The sequence below is a fragment of the Camelus dromedarius genome, chromosome 25 (assembly GCF_036321535.1).
Source record: "Camelus dromedarius isolate mCamDro1 chromosome 25, mCamDro1.pat, whole genome shotgun sequence".
Classification (NCBI taxonomy): Eukaryota; Metazoa; Chordata; class Mammalia; order Artiodactyla; family Camelidae; genus Camelus; species Camelus dromedarius.
Window position 1 is genome coordinate 13,361,930 of NC_087460.1, and position 19,157 is coordinate 13,381,086.

The 19,157-nt window shown below is 40.2% G+C and overlaps 1 protein-coding gene across 1 annotated transcript; it reads right to left on the reverse strand.

Moving 5' to 3' along the window:
* Window positions 1–1,107: 1,107 nt before the first annotated feature.
* Window positions 1,108–18,788, reverse strand: LDHB (lactate dehydrogenase B). The gene is made up of 8 exons (XM_010988828.3): window positions 18,651–18,788; window positions 15,692–15,826; window positions 9,338–9,455; window positions 7,945–8,118; window positions 5,834–6,007; window positions 4,533–4,650; window positions 2,755–2,878; window positions 1,108–1,482 (listed from the first exon to the last, which is right to left on the reverse strand). The coding sequence occupies exons 2-8, from the start codon at window positions 15,818–15,820 to the stop codon at window positions 1,315–1,317; spliced, it is 1,005 nt and encodes a 334-aa protein (XP_010987130.2). The 5' UTR covers window positions 15,821–15,826; window positions 18,651–18,788; the 3' UTR covers window positions 1,108–1,314.
* Between the last annotated feature and the right edge of the window lie 369 nt (window positions 18,789–19,157).

A 19,157-nucleotide genomic window follows, 5' to 3' on the forward strand; every position in this document is an offset into this window, starting at 1 on the left:
GTGTTAGCAAACATTTGGATTTTTCCAGGTAGGCAAAAAATGTTCTATCAGATGACTTTTAACCTGCACTTCTTACAAATTAAGTTGGAATTGTTTTTTTCTCACATATTTCATAGTCATTTGCTTTCTTTTTTGGGAACTGTACATTCATATCCCTTTGATTCTTTTTTTTATGGCATTTAAAAATCAGTTTCTAGCAAGTCCTCGTATGTTAGGGAGATAAACCCTTTGCCTGTGATTTGAATTGTTTTCCCTCAGTTTGCTGTTATCTTTCAACTTTGTTTTTCCAGGCAGGCAGTTCTTTTTCTCTATGGTTGAATTGAACTAGTCTTTAATGCCTCTAGATTTGGAGACTTAGAAAGGCCCTCCCAATTTCAAGGTAGTAAAGGAATGTACCATATCTTCTTTTAGAGGTTGCGTTTTTTTTTTTTCTTTCTGCATTTAAGTATTTGATCCATTCAGAAATTGTACTGTTTTAAGGTATGAGGCATGCATCTAACATTATTTTCCAGTCATGCTGTTGAGTTATTCATAATCTTTTCCACTGACTAAATCTTGTTTTCTATCATTCTTTAAAAAAATTTTTTTTATTGAAGCATGGTCAGTTACAGTATGTCAGTTTCTTGTGTACGGCATAAGGTTCCAGCCATGCATATATATATATATATATATATATACACACACACATACATATGTTCATATTTTCTAAATCATCTCTTGTAAAGTATCTCTCAGTCCACAAAGATTTACTTTTCAGAACTGTTGTGGTACTTGGGATTTTACCACTGTTCTGCCACGGTGAGAGTCAGGAGACAAAGGCCATGTCTTTAGGGAAATCTCTCTGTCTTCCTCTCAGTTTCGCTGTGAAACTAAACCTGCTCTAAAAAAAATTAAATCCTTTAAGAAAAAACGGTAACCATAGGCTCAGCAACAAAACCGTCACACATGTTGTGACAAAGAATTGTTGTACTTCTCAGTGGAAGGAGGAGAGAAGATGGAACATAGATGATAGAAATTAGGTAAATTTCTGACACAGGGAAAGAACTATTTGAAAAACTGACGGAGATCTTTCAGAAACCGTGAAACAAAGAATTCCAGAGACAGAAGCACACTACGATCGTTAATTTTATTTGTTCAAGGACTCATATTGCAAGCATTAAACCAAGCACAGGCTTTGATTCTGTGAACCCAGATTCACAGATTTAGGAAGATAAAAGCAAGCTGTGCCCCATGTATATAGATGAAAACTAAAGGCTCATGGCTAATCACACTGTAGTTTTTAAGTTTCTACAGCCTAGAACTAGAAGCCAGTAGTCACAGGTCCTTTAGGTCCTTCTGGATGTCCCACAGGGTGTCTGCACTTTTCTTGAGTTGGGCGACCTCCTCGTCCTTCAGCTTCTGGTTGATAACACTGGTCAGTCCCCGAGCATTCAGGATACATGGAAGGCTCAGGAAGACCTCATTCTCAATGCCATACATCCCCTGCCAGACCAAGAAAAGACTCAGATTAAGGAATGAAACCGCAACTAAGAATGATCACAGGTCCTAGGTTAGAACAGAAGGAAATGCAGGAAATTTGGCAAGCGTAAACTCATTCTTTAGTTTTTTTAAATCACGGACAGGCCTGTATTTCCCTAACATTTACATGCTGAATTAGACTTTATACACAGCATTTACAAATATACATGATGATAAAACTAGAAATTTATATGAAAGTAATGAATACTTCATCGAACTATTGACACCTCTCTGCTTTGATAACATGTCTTCAAATTAAATTGCATTCAGTTGTGGTTCTTACTGGGCTTTGTTTCATGAAATCTTCAGTTTCTTAAAATTCTTCAGTTAAGGAGAGAATTTCAGGGGATAGCCGACCTACAAGGTGCAGGCTAGCAGTTGGAAGCCACTCAATGGTAAGATTCTTGCAGCATCCAAGAATTGTTGGGAGAATAGTACAGTTTCCAAAAGACTACGAGTTTTTCTTAAGTAATTCACTCACAGGATCAATTTAACTATATAATTAATTAAATTATTTAAGTATGAGAATCAAATTACTTTAATATATTTTTCGAAAATTAACTTCCAAAATTTTTGTACATACACCAAAGTAGAGAAAAAAGCAATTCCTCTATGTGCAATAAGACTCAGTAATTATCCAATTTTTGCCATACTTGCTTTTAACTTTTTCTTCTATAGTATGTTAAGAAAAAAAATCTGACCATGTTTTATCCTCAAATACTTCTTTCTCTTTTGTGTGTTTCTTTTAATCTACTGCATTTTCCCTTCTCTTTCACCCCTGCCACTGACTTGAGGAAAATGAGTTATTTTAGACAATGCTTTAATACAATTTTAGTTTTATTTAAAAATGGTTTCTACTTAACCGTTCCATAGCTTTTGAATTAAACTATATTTGCTAAGGTATCACATGCATTACATACATCAAAATCCATCTATTGTTTAATACACCAAATTGAAATGAAACTATAGAAATTATTCAGGTGATCACCTGAGGATGTGTTGACTCAGAGTTAATATTCAGTTTGCCACATCATACGAGGGAGAAATGGAAAAATATATTCAATGTCTCAGCTCTGTAAATTCCTTGCCCTTGTTGCTCTGAACTTTTGTTGGAAAGGAGAAGCTTCCATAAAACTTTGACATGAAGAAACAAGTGTGGACTGAGACTTTATCTGGTCCTTCTTAATCTTCCTAAAAAATACTATGCTAGAAATCATATATTTCCTAACAGTTTACCTTCACCATCGTTGACACTGGGTGAATCCTGGAGAGATTTTTCAACATGGATTCAATGAGATCAGCCACACTTAGTCCAATAGCCCAGTTGGTGTATCCCTTCAGCTTGATGACTTCATAGGCACTAAGAAATAATAATTTTAAAAAAATTCATAAAAGAAATCATTGAAACCAGAATCAATAATCATCAAAATCAGACTCTGGGTTTGACTCCTGCTCTGTCACTTAACTGTATAATCTTGAGTAAATAATTTAACCTACCTGTCTCGGTGTCTGCTTTTGTAAAATAAAGATAGCAATGGTACCTACTTCATAAGTTGGTTAAATGAGTTAAAATTATGTAAAACGTTTAAAATTTAAATACTACATGGTAGGTGCTATGTAAATGCTTTGAAAAATTTAAATAGTTTACTGTATAAGTGAATATTTATAAAGGGCCAGTGGTAAAAATGTACATTTTCCAACCTATCTTATTCATAAACATATTTCCAAAGATATTAATGAAATCAGGGCATAAAGAAAGTAAAAGGACCATCACATTTAAAGGACAAAATATACCTTAATTTAAGGTCTCTTGGAGGTCACTAACTATTGTCACCTAAAATACTATGACCAACTAACTTAAGAGCAAAGAGACAACAACCTTGCCTGGCAATTTTCTAAGAACAAACTGAACACTTTGAAACCCACGAAGGCACTTGTACTTGAGAAGCAGGTGGCAGGAGTAACTTGGTATTGGAAAAATTGGGATTTGATGCAATCTATGACTGACTAGAAGACCCGGGGAAAGTTTCATTACCTGGGTGAGCCCTAGTTTTCTCATTTATAAAATAAAGGGTTTATGTTAATGAAATTCTAAAATACTTTCAAGTTTTTAAAGAGTTTTTTCCTCCATTTACAGGTCAAATTCTTGGAAAACAAAAAAAGAGCTTGAAAAAGTCATTAAAATTGAGCAAAATTATTCCATATTTGAGAACTCAGTAAGAACTCTCTGCAAAGCTAACATTCGTTGAATGCTCATCAGTGATAAGTATGTGTGCTTTAATCCAACTTTTGCAATAATTTTTAATACCTTATGATTTTACAGATGAGAAAACTTGAGATTCAGCTCAAAGGTTAAATGGCTTCCCAAGAATATATGTACAGTTAGACGGGGAGAGGGTATGGCTCAGTGGCACAGTGCATGTGTAGCATGCACAGGGAATGGGGTTCAATCCTCAGGGACTCCATTAAAAAGAAATAAACATGCCCCCCCCCAACCAATATATATACAGTTAGTTAGTATCAGTGCTGTAATTTGAATCTAAACCTGCATTCTTTATTCTACTGCAAAACGACACCTTATTTTATGATAAACACGAAGCTCATAGAGAGGATGGTTATTAATAAAAAATAAGTTTTAAAAAAAGAGGGGAAAAGGGTATCCTTGGTTGGGTGTGGAAAGGTAAATAGAGCACGGCTTGAACACTTTCAGCAATCAACCAGTAAGTATTTTGGGCAATTCTGGATTTAACTTCTAAACAAGTCAGCCTTATTCGTCAAGAGGAGGCATTTTGAAAGCCTTTCTCAGTTAATTCCACGTTATGCTCCCATTACTTCTACAACAGAAGTTCTCTAGAAAAATGTCTGCTTCCCCAGGGGGACTAGCCTAGTAGAAGCTCGTCTTGCCTCTTTTAGCTGTGAAGAGTTTATCTGAGCAGGCAGCCATGGAGAGTGTTCTTAATATTGTCTAATGAAGATGAAATTAATCATCTTAAGTCAGGCCCCCTTCCACTGACCTCTCTACCACCAACTTATGCACTTCCTTCCAGTTTTCACTGTCATTGTCCGTTCCCATTTCTGGATTCAGTTCCTGGAGAGAAACACCTGCCACATTCACCCCACTCCACACAGCCACTGTAGAGGGGGAAAAAAAGAGAAAGAAGATGAACATTCTATCTAGCTCTGACACAATTTTTAAAAAATCTTCTCTTAGTCCAGATTTCACCCCTGATCTAAGTTATCCACTTTAACTGCTCCAACTGACATAATATTCTTCCCCCAAAAGGCTGACATCTGCCTTCAGATAGCCACACATCTACACATCTGACCTCTTAACTTTCAACCATTTTCGTGAAAATAGAATTGCTGTGTTATACTTACAGACACGGAGGAATTCGTGCCTTTCTCTAGTTTGTGAAATTCTAAGGGATTCTAGTTCTGGACTATCCTCAACTTTTGGGTTTGAGGAATTCTTAACTTTCCGCCTGCTTATTTTTCAAATATAAGCCCCCCTCTTTTTTCCCTAAAGTGAAGTAAAAAAAGAATTCTTGGATAAAACCTGAAGATAATCTAAGTCTAATTACCTCTTCTCATGCCCCAAGTTCAGTCTCTTTCTCAAAAGAAACTCCATGTAACCACAGTGAATTTCTCTGGTCTTAACCAGATCAAATATTTCCTTCCAAGCTTGCTCCCAAAGGTGCTGTCCATCCTTGACTAAATCTTTTGGAGGTTTTGATGCACCAAAACAGGCAAGTAAAGGACAGTAAAGCAATGGAACATGCTCTCACAGAGGTCTGGAGAAAGTGTCATAGAACATAAATGTAGGGAAAGAGTGCCAGAAAGGGCTACAAAAAATAGGCATTTGAACCAGATCCTGAAAAATAAGTATGTGTGCCTCAGGGACCTTTGAAGAACACTGTAGATTTAGGAAATATGAGCAGAGGCCTGGGGGAGTCGGGGTGTGAAGGCTCGAAAAGCAATGAAGTGCAAAGCTGCTCGTGGCCAAACAAGATCGCTTTTCATCCGTAATTTTGCAAATTCAGGGTACTTGTTGAGAAGACTAGGGCATTTTCATGGTCTTTGATTAAGCCCATGAGATCCATGTAATGATGAGAATGGTTTAATTCTATTTCATTTCATGGACACAATAAGTATTTACTTAGTATCAAAGTATCCTGCCACAATTACTTCTCTGTAATGTGAAGTATGTGAGAACATATAAAAATAAAATGTAAAAAGCAAACAAAAAACTCAGAAGGTCAAAAACAATACCATACGGACACAGTAAATATCTTTTCTTCTTTTTTTTTTTTTTTACCGCTTGAGTCGCCATGTTCTCCCAAAATCCATCCGTGGCAGCTGCTGGGATGAATGCCAAGTTTTTCCGCCATTAGGTAGCGGAATCTAGCAGAATCCAGATTACACCCGCTTCCAATCACACGGTGCTTGGGTAATCCACTTAGTTTCCAGGTAACGTATGTGAGGATATCCACTAAAAGGTTTAAAAATATATGTGTGTAAGTAAATCAAAACTGATTTCAACTGCTAATGGCAATTAGTGGGTGCCAGGGTTTCCTCTCTCCCACTGCCCCACCCCCTAAATAAGATGTGTCCAGAAAGAGGTAAATACTTGACTTTCATAGTTAGAGATAATGGGTTACAAAAGACAAGAAACAACACTTAAGCTTTATATTAAGAGAGATTATACCCATTTTACAGATGCCACATTTTTAAACCATTACTCTATTGTAGGACATTGATGTTGTTTTCAAATTTTAAGAACTGAATTATATATATTTGTTCCTTTAAATGTGATTATTATTAACACCATTACTAAATATCCACTGATCCATGGACAAAGAAAAAAAGATTGTAAAAATATGAAAAATGCAACACTGCGGTTTTTTATTTACAATGTCACTTGAAAGAGGAATACATAAGAACCTTGCAGATTAATTAATTTCCTATAGGTGGAAAGAGAAACAGTTGAATTAGATCGTCACTTCAGTTTTTTCTAATTCTAACACTTTATAATGACTGTCAACATAAACCAAAAGCTATTGGTTACAACATTGTAAACTGACTATACCTCAATTAAAAAAAAAAAATGAAAAGCTGTTGGTTACTAAAGTACCGAGGCCTGCTACTCTGTTTCCCTGGGCCTAAGACACCAGTCAGTAAACAAATGTGATAATAAAACGTATTAACGTTTTCTATCGTTACTTAATGACCTGCTGGTCTAGAGAGGATCATAGCACTTCCAGGCTAAGCTGTAAAAAAGGAGGAAGTTGAGCACACAGGAAGACTAGTCTCCACCTCCACCCTCAAATATAGACGCCAGCTGGGATGCTTTCGGGTCATTTTGGCCTGGATGTTATAAACTCTTCCTGGGCAACTCTGATTCAGTAGGAGTGACTCCCTGGAGAGTTAAGACTTTGAAGCTATACCAGTAAAGTTGTATAACCAGTTACTAATGTCAGTCTTTGGCATGGGATGGGGCAACTTCTTACATGCCTGTTGTTTGCCATTCCTGCTCTACGCCTATCCGCCACTCTATGTTTAAGAGAAGTTTTAGAAGCAAGATTTAAGTATTTAGGAAACTCCAATCCAGGATTGCAGAGAATAGTACTAAAATAACCTCTGGTCTTGCTGGCTCCCAACTCTCATTATCCCGAAAATTATCAGGCTCCTCCTGGCTTTTATCACAGTCTTTCTCATGTGAAGAATCAGAGGCAACCAGTTTTACCATTTTATCAATGTGTCCACTATGCTCACCTATCAGTAGTAAGCTTGGTGGCAAATTATAGGCGAATGTGTGAAATAGAGACTGAATTTTGACTGTTTAGGCTAAAAAAAAAAAAGCAATTCTTTCTAACCAGAAGTTTTAAGTCACAATATTTGGTGTTAAGCACATTTTTATTCATCAATACAGCCCATTTCTGTCTTTAAACCTGGACTAATTCATGGCTTTCTTAAACTCTTCCAATTCAATCCTATTCAATTTTGAAGAATTTGAGAGATAAGGAGACTAGAATGCATTTTCTGGAAAACAGAAGGTCAAATATGCTAAAATATTCCTTCCCAATTGAAACCATATTCAAATGTTTCATGATGCATGCCAGGATATCTTTATAGAAATTTTTAAAGCTTTTAGACGCCACACAGACCCAGATAAAGCAAGCAGATGAAACTGTTTTATATAAAACTCCTCTCACATTTTTAAACACTGGGCCTGGGACACTGCCATTTGTTTTGCACACATTACTCTTTCGTGGCCAACAACAGAAGACACGTGAATTCCTTCTGCCAGTGAACACCAAAACAGATTTTTAAGTTCAAAAAAAAAAAAAAAAAAAAAACAAAACAGCAAAAAACTTAAATAGTGATTTTAAACAGAACCAATTCTTAAGGCACCATGATGATTAATACCTGGGTTAGAAACCACAATTATGATGCAATCAGGACTGTACTTGACGATCTGAGGAATAATGAACTTGAAGACATTAACGTTCCTCTGCACCAGATTGAGGCGACTCTCCCCCTCTTGCTGGCGAACTCCTGCAGTCACCACCACAATCTTGGAATTGGCGGTCACAGAGTAATCTTGAAGGAGAGGAGAAAAAGGCAATTTACACACAACCCTTCCTCAAAACATGCCATATGATATGCTTTAGAAATCTGAACATTCATAAGCTTCTAGAAGCTGGTGAGAATGATGTCTTCTGCATTGTAAAGGGGTTGAACTGCATGCAATGCTCGAGGGACGTGGAAACATTCCAATCAGGACGCTGGCTCAGAAAATGAACCCAGGAAATATAGAAGGCCCTAAATGATGTTTCAGCTAGCAAAGTCGAATTGCTATTGGCTTTAGAGAACATTGGATTGTCAGTGATACAAAGTATAAACAGTGAGTCCAAAGTTCAACAGGCTGCCCTCCAACACAAAACCAATTTCAGGGTAACTGCAGCCTTGTTAATTCAGTTAATGTTAATTCAGTCTGTGAAGGGAAGGAAGCACTTGAGTGTTTGTTCTTGGCTAGAAATTAATTTCTAATACTCAATATTTTAAAGAAGCGTGTTCACTTTAAACAGTACGTTTCTCTAGAGAATATTTTATTTTTTTCTTAAGGAAGTGTACCTTTCCCAAATTATACAGACATTGAGATTTCATGTGATCATCAGACCCAACAGCTCTGGATGACTGATATAATTAAACCCTGTTGTTACGTGACTTGACTGTTATTAATACTTTTATCAGTTTTCTCTCCCATAAAATGGAGGCAACAGGGTTACCTCTCGTAGGGTTGCTGTGAAGATGGGACATGCAGCACATTTCACACAGCACCCAGAATGCTAATATTCAACGAGTAACAGCTATTATTAGTAGTATGGTGAGAAATTACTTCAGAGGCCCACATTTCTCTATCTTTAGGCACAGCCATGCTGTGGTGGGCAGCATCTCTTCCTAAATGTGCTAAATCCAGGACAGAGAATATGAATTTATTTAGCTTCTTCAAGGTACTCAGATTACTTTGTGCAAATTTTTTTTTTTTCAGATCGAAAACATCCCTATTCTCAGGTACGTGTAAACAAGATTCAGGATACAGTTTCCCAAAACGCTATGCATCATATGGATGGAAGACACGTGGGGCAGGGTTTACAGAGAGGTACCGCTAGTCTTTGTCCTTGAGGATGACTTGGACCCAGAAGGAAAGAAGAAACTGCCAGCACTAGATTCACCAGGATGGAGAGACCAATTTTCTTTCAAGGGGTGAGGACATTAACACATTACGTGACCACTTGGGGCATGAAATCACCACTACCTTTATCTGCCACAATTTTGGGTGTCTGAAGAAACAAGCTCCCATGCTGCAGATCCATCATTTCGCCTTTGAGTTTATCTTCCAAAACATCCACAAGAGCAAGCTCATCAGCCAGAGACTGTGAACACAGAAACAGGTTAGTGCCCTAAGCCACCGGAGGACACCACAGCTCACAGTACCAGCCAGAGAGCCTTTAAAAGGCCAAGTACCAAATTCTAAAAACTGGGAATTACTGTGGAGTTAAGTGTGCTCTTTAAGCAATTTCAAGATAAAACGTCTCGAGTAATGAATTATTAATATTTAGGATACCAGTTTTTCAGAATTTCACCTTCTCATTCTCCACTAGCACAGTACAAATTGCTTGAAGAATATGTAGACATGAATCCAGCTTGGTTCAACAGTGACCTCTGAGAGCACAAGTCTTCACATTAATGGTGGGGGTGTGAAGATGAGACTCAACAGACCCAGAAACAGTCTTGCACAGCGTGTTCACCCCAGAGGTCACCTCCGGAATGGAGGGGTTTTGAGAGGGCAGATTTAGTTTATACCATCAAGAGGCTGAGCTCACTTTAGAGTAGGATTTGAAGCCCTGGTTGAAACTAGGAATCCTCAAGTTGGCTCTGACCAACTCAAATGTCCTGATGGGGAAAGGAAAGAGTTCTGTGGACACAGGAAAGAGTTCTGTGGACACAGGGAGTCGGGGTCTAGTAAATTCTCTAGACATGATCCATCCAAACCTGCCCAGTCTCTTTTTCTATTCCGATTGTCATACTGGACCATTCATCCAAAGTAAAACCCTTAATCAACAATCACATACATTCTTCAGCAAGTCCTTGGTCTTTTCTTCTTGGAAAAATGATGGGGGAAGGTGTCTATTTAGTTGTATCTAAATAAGCTTTCAGCTTTTAAAGACAGTTATCTTGGGAGAATCTCATAATTTACAAACGCTTTAAAAAGTAGTTATCCTTCCCATTGAAACATCATCAGAACCCTTGCCTTTACTGGGTTTAGGGCAGTTAGCAAAATGACTAGTGTAGTATGACCTATCACACTTAAAAATGCAAATACGTCTTCTAAGAACAGTGTGATCAGCTCTTCAGATGAAGGGTGTGGATGGGAAGCGTTAAGTAACTGGGGATCAGGAAGCACTTGGAAGAATAAAATAGAATAATCCAGGGTGGAGCTGGAGGGTCAGGGAGGCATTGAGCAGCAGAGGGAAAGCAAAGAGAGGTGTGGAGGCCAATAAGAAAACCTGACCTAGTTTAGCTTGCCAACAAAGGAGGTCCAGCTCCCGGTAGGAGCCAACGGACCAACACTGCCCCCTGTCTCTAGAATCCCCATGGGGAGCCGGCTTCAAGGAGTGTCTTCAGTGGGCTGGTTTGTGAGGGTTTCCTTGAGACTCAAGCCTCCCTGTGACTGAATGTGTTCTCAGTTCTGAGCAACTGATTCACTTGCAGACTTCTGAAATGGCCCTTTTACAAGCTGAGGATTACTTGGTAAATATTTTCTCATTTCCATGTACAGTCAAATATTGGCATTAATGTTCACCCATTTTCACTTCAACAGGTGTTTTAACGCTTTTACAACGGTTTTGCTGCTCTGCAGCCTCCGACAAGATGACACCCAAGCTTCATTTGTGTCTCGTATGTCCTAAATCCATACAAAAGAACTTATGAACTAACAGTGTGGTCAAGGTCCTGAGCACCAGGAACATCACTCTTATTTTGGGAACATCACGTGTGCACTATTGAAGTCAACAGGGCACAACAATTTGGGGCTTAAGTGGAAAAGGATGTCACCGGATCTCAGATCCTGTCTTTTGTTTCAGTGGGCAGAGAATTGGCTGAGAAGCACAGACTCAGCTGGCAAGGAAGGAAGAGATCCAACACTTGCAGAAAATAATTGCAGTGCTGAATTTAGCTGCATCTGCACAACTGAATATCCTCCCAGTGGGAGGCAGGCAAATAGAAGACAGATAACCAAGTACAGACACTTTGGCTTAAATAAATCTCCCCCTGTATTCACATATTGTATAACAGCCTATGAATTGACCATATGCATAATCCACTTAAGCTGTAAATATGTTCTTAAATGTTTGATACACCAAGGCTTAGATTCAGAGCAAAAGCAGTAACTTGTTAAGGAACAATGTCAGTTGGAAGCCAAGGACATCACTATTGAAACCTTGTTCTACATACTACAAAGTAAATATCTCTTAATCTAAAATCCTATGTGGACCAGACACGGCCATAACCCATCTCTGGGTCCTCTCAGCTAGTAACTTCCTGCTGCCCATGCCTTAATATCTGAAGGTTGTATTTTTATATTCAGATGTTCAGTCTGCATGACATTTTGTGGGAGGAAAAGATATAATTCTTTCCAAATAATTAGCTAAAAGGACAAGCACCATTTTATTCAAAATTTTTTCTTCTCCTCTGAAATGCCACTTTTTATTAAATACTGTTTGGGCTTTTATTTTGTTCCATGAACCTGTCTATTTTCATATAAACACCAAATTCTAATTAAGTCCCACTTTTAAGCCAAGTCCCGGACTGCAAACACTACTTTGTATTGTGTGTATTATTACATCGCTCCTTCTAAGAGACTTCAGATGCTGTGTTCATACCGCAGGAATGTGGTTACAATTAACTGAGTCATGAACAGACACTCAAATCAAAACCAGCTGGATCGAGCCTAACAGTTGAATGACCTCATGGAAGCTCTGTATGTCAGATCCCTGACAACATGCCGGGATCTCGGCGGCTGAAACAGAGCTTGTGGTTGGTAGAGGGGCGCAGAAGCCACGAAGAAAGGAAAAGCTTTGATCAAAACTGGACCGTGTGTGTGCAGTTTCGTAGTAGCACGGATGTTCATTTATTTAATGCATATTTACTATTGAATGTGCCAGGCAATATTCTACTGCTAAGGACCACAGTAATGAACAAATCTGGCAAAGTGCCTGCTCTCATGGAATGTACCAGGGAGGGAATAGGAACTAAGCAGAGATGATTCTGAGGATGGAAGTGCTATAAACAGCATAAGGCAGGGTGATGTTAAAGCTACTGAAAGGATGGATGGACCTAGACGCGATCACACTAAGTGAAGTAAGTCAGAGAAAGACAAATATATGATGTCACGTATATTTGGAATCCAAAAAAATGACAAACTTATGACAAAACAGAGACTCACAGACAGAAAACAAATTTATGGTTACCAAAGGGAAAGGCAGTGGGTGGGGGTGGGGGGATAAATTAGGAGTTTAGCAGATATAAACTACTATGTATAAAATAAATAAACAATAAGGTCCTACTGTATAACACTGGGAACTACATTCAGTATCTTATAAAAACCTACAATGAAAAAGAATACAAAATAGAATACATATATATATATATATAACTGAATTACTGGGCTGTACACCAGAAACTAACACATTGTAAATCAACCATACTTTAATAAAAAATAAATTAAAAAAATTTTTTTAAGTTACTGGAAGGGCGTTACCCTGTATTGGATGGTCAGGGAAGGCCCTCCCACAAAAGTGTGATACAAACGACAGGAGAGAGTTGACTCTGATGGTCCAGGGCAGACAATTCCAGGAGAAGGGAAATCAAGCACTAAAAAGATTTAAGTAGCAATGGGCTCAGTGTTTTGAAGAAAAAGGGCAGAAGGGGTGAAGTGAGAGGCAGTACAACCACCTTGCACTGGAAGGCGCCCCCTGGAGTTGTGCACCTGCCTCGCTCTGAGAGTCAGGCAGGGAGTCACCCTGACAGACCACATTTTATGTATGCTTGTCATCGACGGGCGCTGTGACACCATCGGAAAGTTTTAAGTAGGGGAGCTACTACTATTTTTATAAACGCTCACTATGGTTACTAGGTTGGCAGTGAGGATGGGGGGAGTGGGCAAAGCAGCAGGAAACACCCGAGTCTTTGTAATGGTGGGACAGTGGGCTGGGAGCCTCAGCTGCCTTCCCAGGCCTGCTCATCTCTAACCTGGTGCCCTTGCTTCACTCACTTTCTGGGCCCAATCAGTGTGACCCCTCTGAAAAGCACACTGGTGACGGGCTCAAAACACCGGATCTGGCACTGCTGGTCTCTGAGCTCTTAATCCAGGTGCTTAATCTTTCTGAGTTTCTTTTTTCTTTCCAACAGTCCCCTAGAGATGTCACACCCCCTAGAACTTCTGGGTAACACACAGACATCTAAGTACCACTGTTATTAGCTCCCTTTTTTATTAAACCAGTGGGGTTTATAATCCTTACTGACTATTATTAGCAATTTCGACTTTAAGATTAAAGTCCCCATTAAGATTAAGATTTAAAACACTTTTAATTAGTAAAATGGTCTTTGGACAAGGCAGTCCAGCCCTCACAGCAGCTAAATTGGAAGACTCCTACTGTGTTAGAAGCCGGGTCTGTTCCCTCGAGCACCTGAATTGGGCCAAAGTATTATATAACTGCAGACCGAGTTGCACTTAAATTATTTACCAAAGAGGAGAGATACTCCTTATAGTCATGACAGCTCTGAAATAGTTCCCTGAAAAGTCAAAATTTTGAGATTAGCAAGAGGAATGAAAAATCTCCCACTAGTCCTTTATTAGTACATTTAATATGTTGTTAATTGCCTCAGTACTAGCATAGAATAAAGAGAAGCTGCAAGTCACCAGAAGAGTTCAGTGCCTTGGAAGAGTTCAGAGCTCTGTCACCACCAGCTGTGTGGCCACAGGCAGGCCCTCCATCCCTCTGAGCCTCGGCCACCTCCACTGAACACGGGACACAAACAGTTCCCCTTTCTTGAGCTTGTTGTTTGAAATGAAGCATTTTAGTTAAAACACGGTCCATAATAAATATTTTAAAAGAAATGTAAGCTTGATTACTTTTCACTTCTCGGGCTATGACCAGTGAGCACTAAATTGAGACGACAAATTCCCTGTGATTTGGGAAACCGCACCCACAATCACGGGCACCTCGTCAATTCCAGCGAGCTTTAAAAAAAAAATGCAAAGGAATAGAACTTTCACTGGTGCACACTAGAGATTTTGGTTGATTTCCTGATGACTTTTTCTCAGGGAAGATTCAGAATTTGTCCCTTTAGAATGTAAGCTTTGTAAAGAGAGGGATGTTTGGCTAGGTGTCACTCAAGCAGCCTTCGCATACAATACAAAGGGACAGCTCACTCCACTGGGCTAAGGCAGCGGCGTTTGGTGGGGAGGGGTTCCCCCACCACCAAAAACATTTAAGACAGCCTTCAGAAAGAACCAGGATCAGTTCAGTGAGGGAAAGCCAGAATGTAGGAGGCAAATTAAAAGTCTACGGAGGTTTATGGGGAAAATACAGTCACGAGGAGAGGAAGGGGCTAGTAGTGTGGTATTAGTGTTAAATCTCCTGATGTTGATCATTTGCACTGATTATGTGAGAATATGTCCTATTCTGAGGACATGTACTCTGACAGATAGACTGAAGGGTATGCTTGCATTTATTCTCAAATCATTCAGAAAAAAGTCCACACACACACAGAAATACATTAAGAATTGGTAAATCTGGGTGAAGTAAATATGCAAGTTCTACCTTATTTTTTTTTAACTATTCTCGCAAATTTTCTGTAAGTTTGGAAATTACTTCAATTTGAAACTATTGGGTAGAAGTTTGAGGGAAATAATAGGACATTTCCACGACCTTAAAAAGCCACTGTGCAGACTATGTGTTAATTATAAAGGGCAAAGGGATCTTTGCAGGGGAGAAAGCTTGCAGTTAGCACTTCACCCAGAGGATTCTTGGGCACTGCCAGAAACAAGTCAAGCTGGACATTACACGCCTCCTGATGTGGGGCGTCGTGAAGGACACACCATCACCTGATCATAAACTCAGCCCCAAATCTAACCTGATCCTAATCACAAGGAAACATCAGACCAACATAAACTGAGGGATGCTTTCAAAAACTGACGAGGATTCTACAAAAATATCATAAACATGAGACAAGGAAAGGTTGAGTAAGGTCCAGATTAAAGAGCAGAGATGACAAGTATGTAAAATATATGATCTTGGACGAGGAGTGACAACAGCTATAAAAGGCATGCTTTTGACAGTTGGAGAACTTTTAATCTGGGTACCGTATATGAGGTAATAGCATTGTATCACCATCAAATTCCCTGAGTGTAGTAACTCAACTGTGTCAGCAAGAATGTCATGCTCTCAGGAGATACAGGCTCACGTATCAAAGGGTATCATGATGTCTACAACTTATTTCAAATTATTCAGGAAAAAAAAAAAAAAGAAACCTTTAAAGATACAATAAAACCGTCAAGTGCCACAGGCCGAAACTGTCTATCGGGCATGGAGTTCCTGAAAGGTACCTTTCCCAGAATGCTGATGGCACACGCCATGCCAACTTGTCCAACACCCACTACAGTGATCTTATTGTTGGGAACCGTTGCCTCTTCTTCTGCAACTGGTGCAATCAGTTTTTCCTTAAGAGTTGCCATTGTGCACTGAAAGAAAAGAAAATATTATACATGCATCCACAGTGAACCATAAATGGGAACAATCCTTATGTTACTTTTGCATTAAGCTACTATATATGAAATAGATAAACAAGGTCCTACTGTATAGCATGGGGAACTATATTATCTTTTAATAACCTATAATGGAAAACATGAAAAAGAATATGTATCACTGAATCACTATGCTGTACACCAGAAACTAACACAACATTGTAAATCAAATTCAAAATTTAAAAGATTTAAGAAAATAAAATAAAATGAACCCAATGATATTCTAGAACACAGAATATATGTTAAAGAACCATGTGATTTACTCAAAGTATTTAATCAAAACAAAAAACCTCTATGAAGCCCATTAGAATTTGGTTTGTTCAGCTTCTGAGTTTTTGGTAGTATTTAACAAAGTTGCAACAATTTTGTGGTTACTCATTTACTGGCTAAAAATCATGAATTCTTATATTTAAATTGTCTGATTTGTTTCTACACTCCCTATAAAGTATTTAAGGGTAACAAGATGGGGCTCAGTATTAACCCATATGTAAGCTTGGTCTCAAAGAATGGCCAGTTATAATATGATCTTTATTACCTACGGTTATTATCACTCTTAGAAGATAAGGACCCTTTATCATTATCACTTATTGTCACTCTTAGAAGATAAGGTTCTTCTATTTTCTTCTACTTAAGTCTCACTTAAAATTTGTCACAGTGTACTGAGCATACAATGTGTGCTTAAATACAGTGTCAAATAATGTTTGTGCAAAATCTGCAAAAAAAAAATATATATATATTACTGAGTTCCTTTTAGTGCACCTTGGAAGCTTATTGGAATGTGGGCAGATACTTAATACACTTTTTTTTGGGTGGGGGGGTGGGGGTGGGGTCACCTTAGGGGAATATCAGCCTTTGTGTCAGTTTCTTTCTAGTCATTAAAGAAAAAAAATCAAAAAATTGTAATGTTAGAAAATATTTATACAGTAACATCAAATTTATCTATGCCATCAGATAATTAGATGTGTTTTCTGGATAACTAAAACAAATGGTAAAATTTACTGTATTACCTTACCTTATTAAACAAAGAAAGGGTACAGATCACGAACAAGCCCTACCTTCAGAATCAAGCTTCATTTATAATTACATCCCGATATAATGTCTATTATTTGTGCCTGCCTTTTACTTTTAATGCTAGACCGTCAGAAGACACTGTCTCTGTTTCCAATTGTACCCCTGCCTCCCAGTCTGGTTTTCTGTTTCTTTTATGCAATGAACTAAGTAACAAAACCTAGTGTAGTAATTGTATATGTTAAGTAAGAGTTAGGCTCTGAGCTGGAATAAAGTACTTGAATTCGGAGACAACTGCTTAACAACTATTTTGTTCTATAGTTAGACGACCTTAACAGGTCACACACGTCCTACATCTTGAGCAGAATCAGAAGAAAGAATCCTGCTTCTCTTGAAGAAAGACACAAATGCAGTGTTTCTTCACCATGTTATTTTCGTTGGTTGGTGTAAGATCCTTTAGGTATACAGAGGAGCCAGGAAAGCAGTGGAAAACCCAAATCCAGAAAGACTGTTACAGAAACAGATTAGTTGTTCAGATAGATCTTTCAAACTATCCGGGGAATTTCAGAAATGACGATGTAGAGGCTTGAGCCAGTACAGATTTCCTTTCAGACCTTTCTGGAGAAAAAATGATTAAAAATATAAATTTTTCCTTAATAGGGGTTCTTTGATAGGAGTTGTAAGAAATTAGAAGAAAATGTTTTATGTTACACATAGGCCTGTCCCAAGATCAAAGTGGTGGCTTGTAAGGAAAAGGAATGATAAATGGGGTAAAAAACAACCTCCTATTCTTGGTCCTTTACATCCCTACCACCCTGCCCCTTTCGTAGATCTAAATCATCAGAAACGAACCCGTGCCTTAAGTTCAGGAACAAAGATCCACTTTGCAGACCATCTCTCAATGCGAACCTTTTCAAGAGCCCAGTCTCGCCGTCCAATTCCTCCACTAAAAAGTGCGGCTCTCGGCCGCCCCCTGCCGCCGCGCCGCGCTGCACTGCAGCCGGCACTGCCCGCCACCCACGCGCCACCTCTTCCTCTCCGCGCCCGCAGCTCAGAGCGCAGATCACAAGGGGAAGCGGCAAGCACACAGCTCCTCGGAGAAGGTCTCTAGAGGGGAAGGTCTAGGCCTTTCTCACTCTCGACTCCCGGGAATGGCAAATAAACAAAGCACCCGAAGCATCAAGAGAAGAGGCCAGCGATGAACCGGCCCATCGTTCCGGGAAGGGAAGAGGCTGGCGTGCAGGGCCAAGCCCTCAAGTCATCCTTGACCCTCATCCCGGCAGAAGTCGGGGCCTTCCTCCATTCCCGTGGTTGCAGACGCCGATACCCAGGCTCACGATCCGCCAGGCTTGCCGGGTTACCTGGCTCCTCCTCCCTCTCCTGGCTCCACCAGCACGTGTCCGGGACACCAGGGGTGATGCGGCCGCCATGAGCCCATCAAGGACACGGAGGGCCTGGGATTTAGCTGCAAATGCGACAAGTCTGTTCCCCGGTCGAGCAAGGCTGGCGGTGACCCCCGGCGCGCGGCGGACAAAGCCCGGGGAGGGATCGCAGCCCCTCTGCTCCGCCCCGCTCCCCGGCCGAGGGCACGGCCCGCCGCCCCCACCCGAGCCCAGATGCTCAGGGCCACAGGCCCGGGAGCGCAGATGTCCTTCCTGGTCCTTCTCCCCGTCTTGCTACACAAGGGTTTCCCTGAGCTTCCCACCTGGGTTTGCCTGAGAGCCAGGATTGAGGGTCGCGAGCTGAAACCTACCAGGGGAGAGAAAGTTCCCAAGACGGCTGTAAGGGTGGCCCGGAGAGGACAATGTCAGCAGCGTGCGTCTCCTCCGGCTCAGGATCCGCAAAGAGGCAGGAGGAGGCGGGGCCCGCCCCTCGGCCGCCTCTCAGCTTTCTCCATTGTGATTGGAAACCCGAGCACCGCCCCCCGCTCCCCTCCGCTCGCTCAATCCCCTTCAAGGACAAGGGCTCGAGTGTGCCCACCCCCTCCCTCGGGCCCGCTGAGGAGGTCACCTTATGGCCACTAAGGCGGCCTGGCTCGCAGCCGGTCCCCCCCAGTTTACAGGCTCCTCCACACAGAGACTGCGTTATGTCTAAAACCTGACCACCTTCGACTCTTCCGGAATCTCCCGCGCTGGTTCAGATAAATTTAGTTCAGATAGAAATAAATGTTTATTTTTGCGTTCCGGGTCGCTCTGTGAGGACCACTGTGTTGAGCTCCGTGAGATGCGGGTGATGCGTTCCCCTGCGTAGTACTGCTGCT

What these genes read in the sequence shown, in the direction of transcription:
- LDHB (XM_010988828.3), bottom strand. Translation starts at nt 15,820, where the DNA reads ATGGCAACTCTTAAGGAAAAACTGATTGCACCAGTTGCAGAAGAAGAG. An exon ending in CCATCAGCATTCTGGGAAAG is followed by an intron (nt 9,456 to 15,691) that starts GTACCTTTCAGG and finishes CTGTGTTCACAG; the next exon opens with TCTCTGGCTGATGAGCTTGC. An exon ending in AATTGTGGTTTCTAACCCAG is followed by an intron (nt 6,008 to 7,944) that starts GTATTAATCATC and finishes TAAACCTTTTAG; the next exon opens with TGGATATCCTCACATACGTT.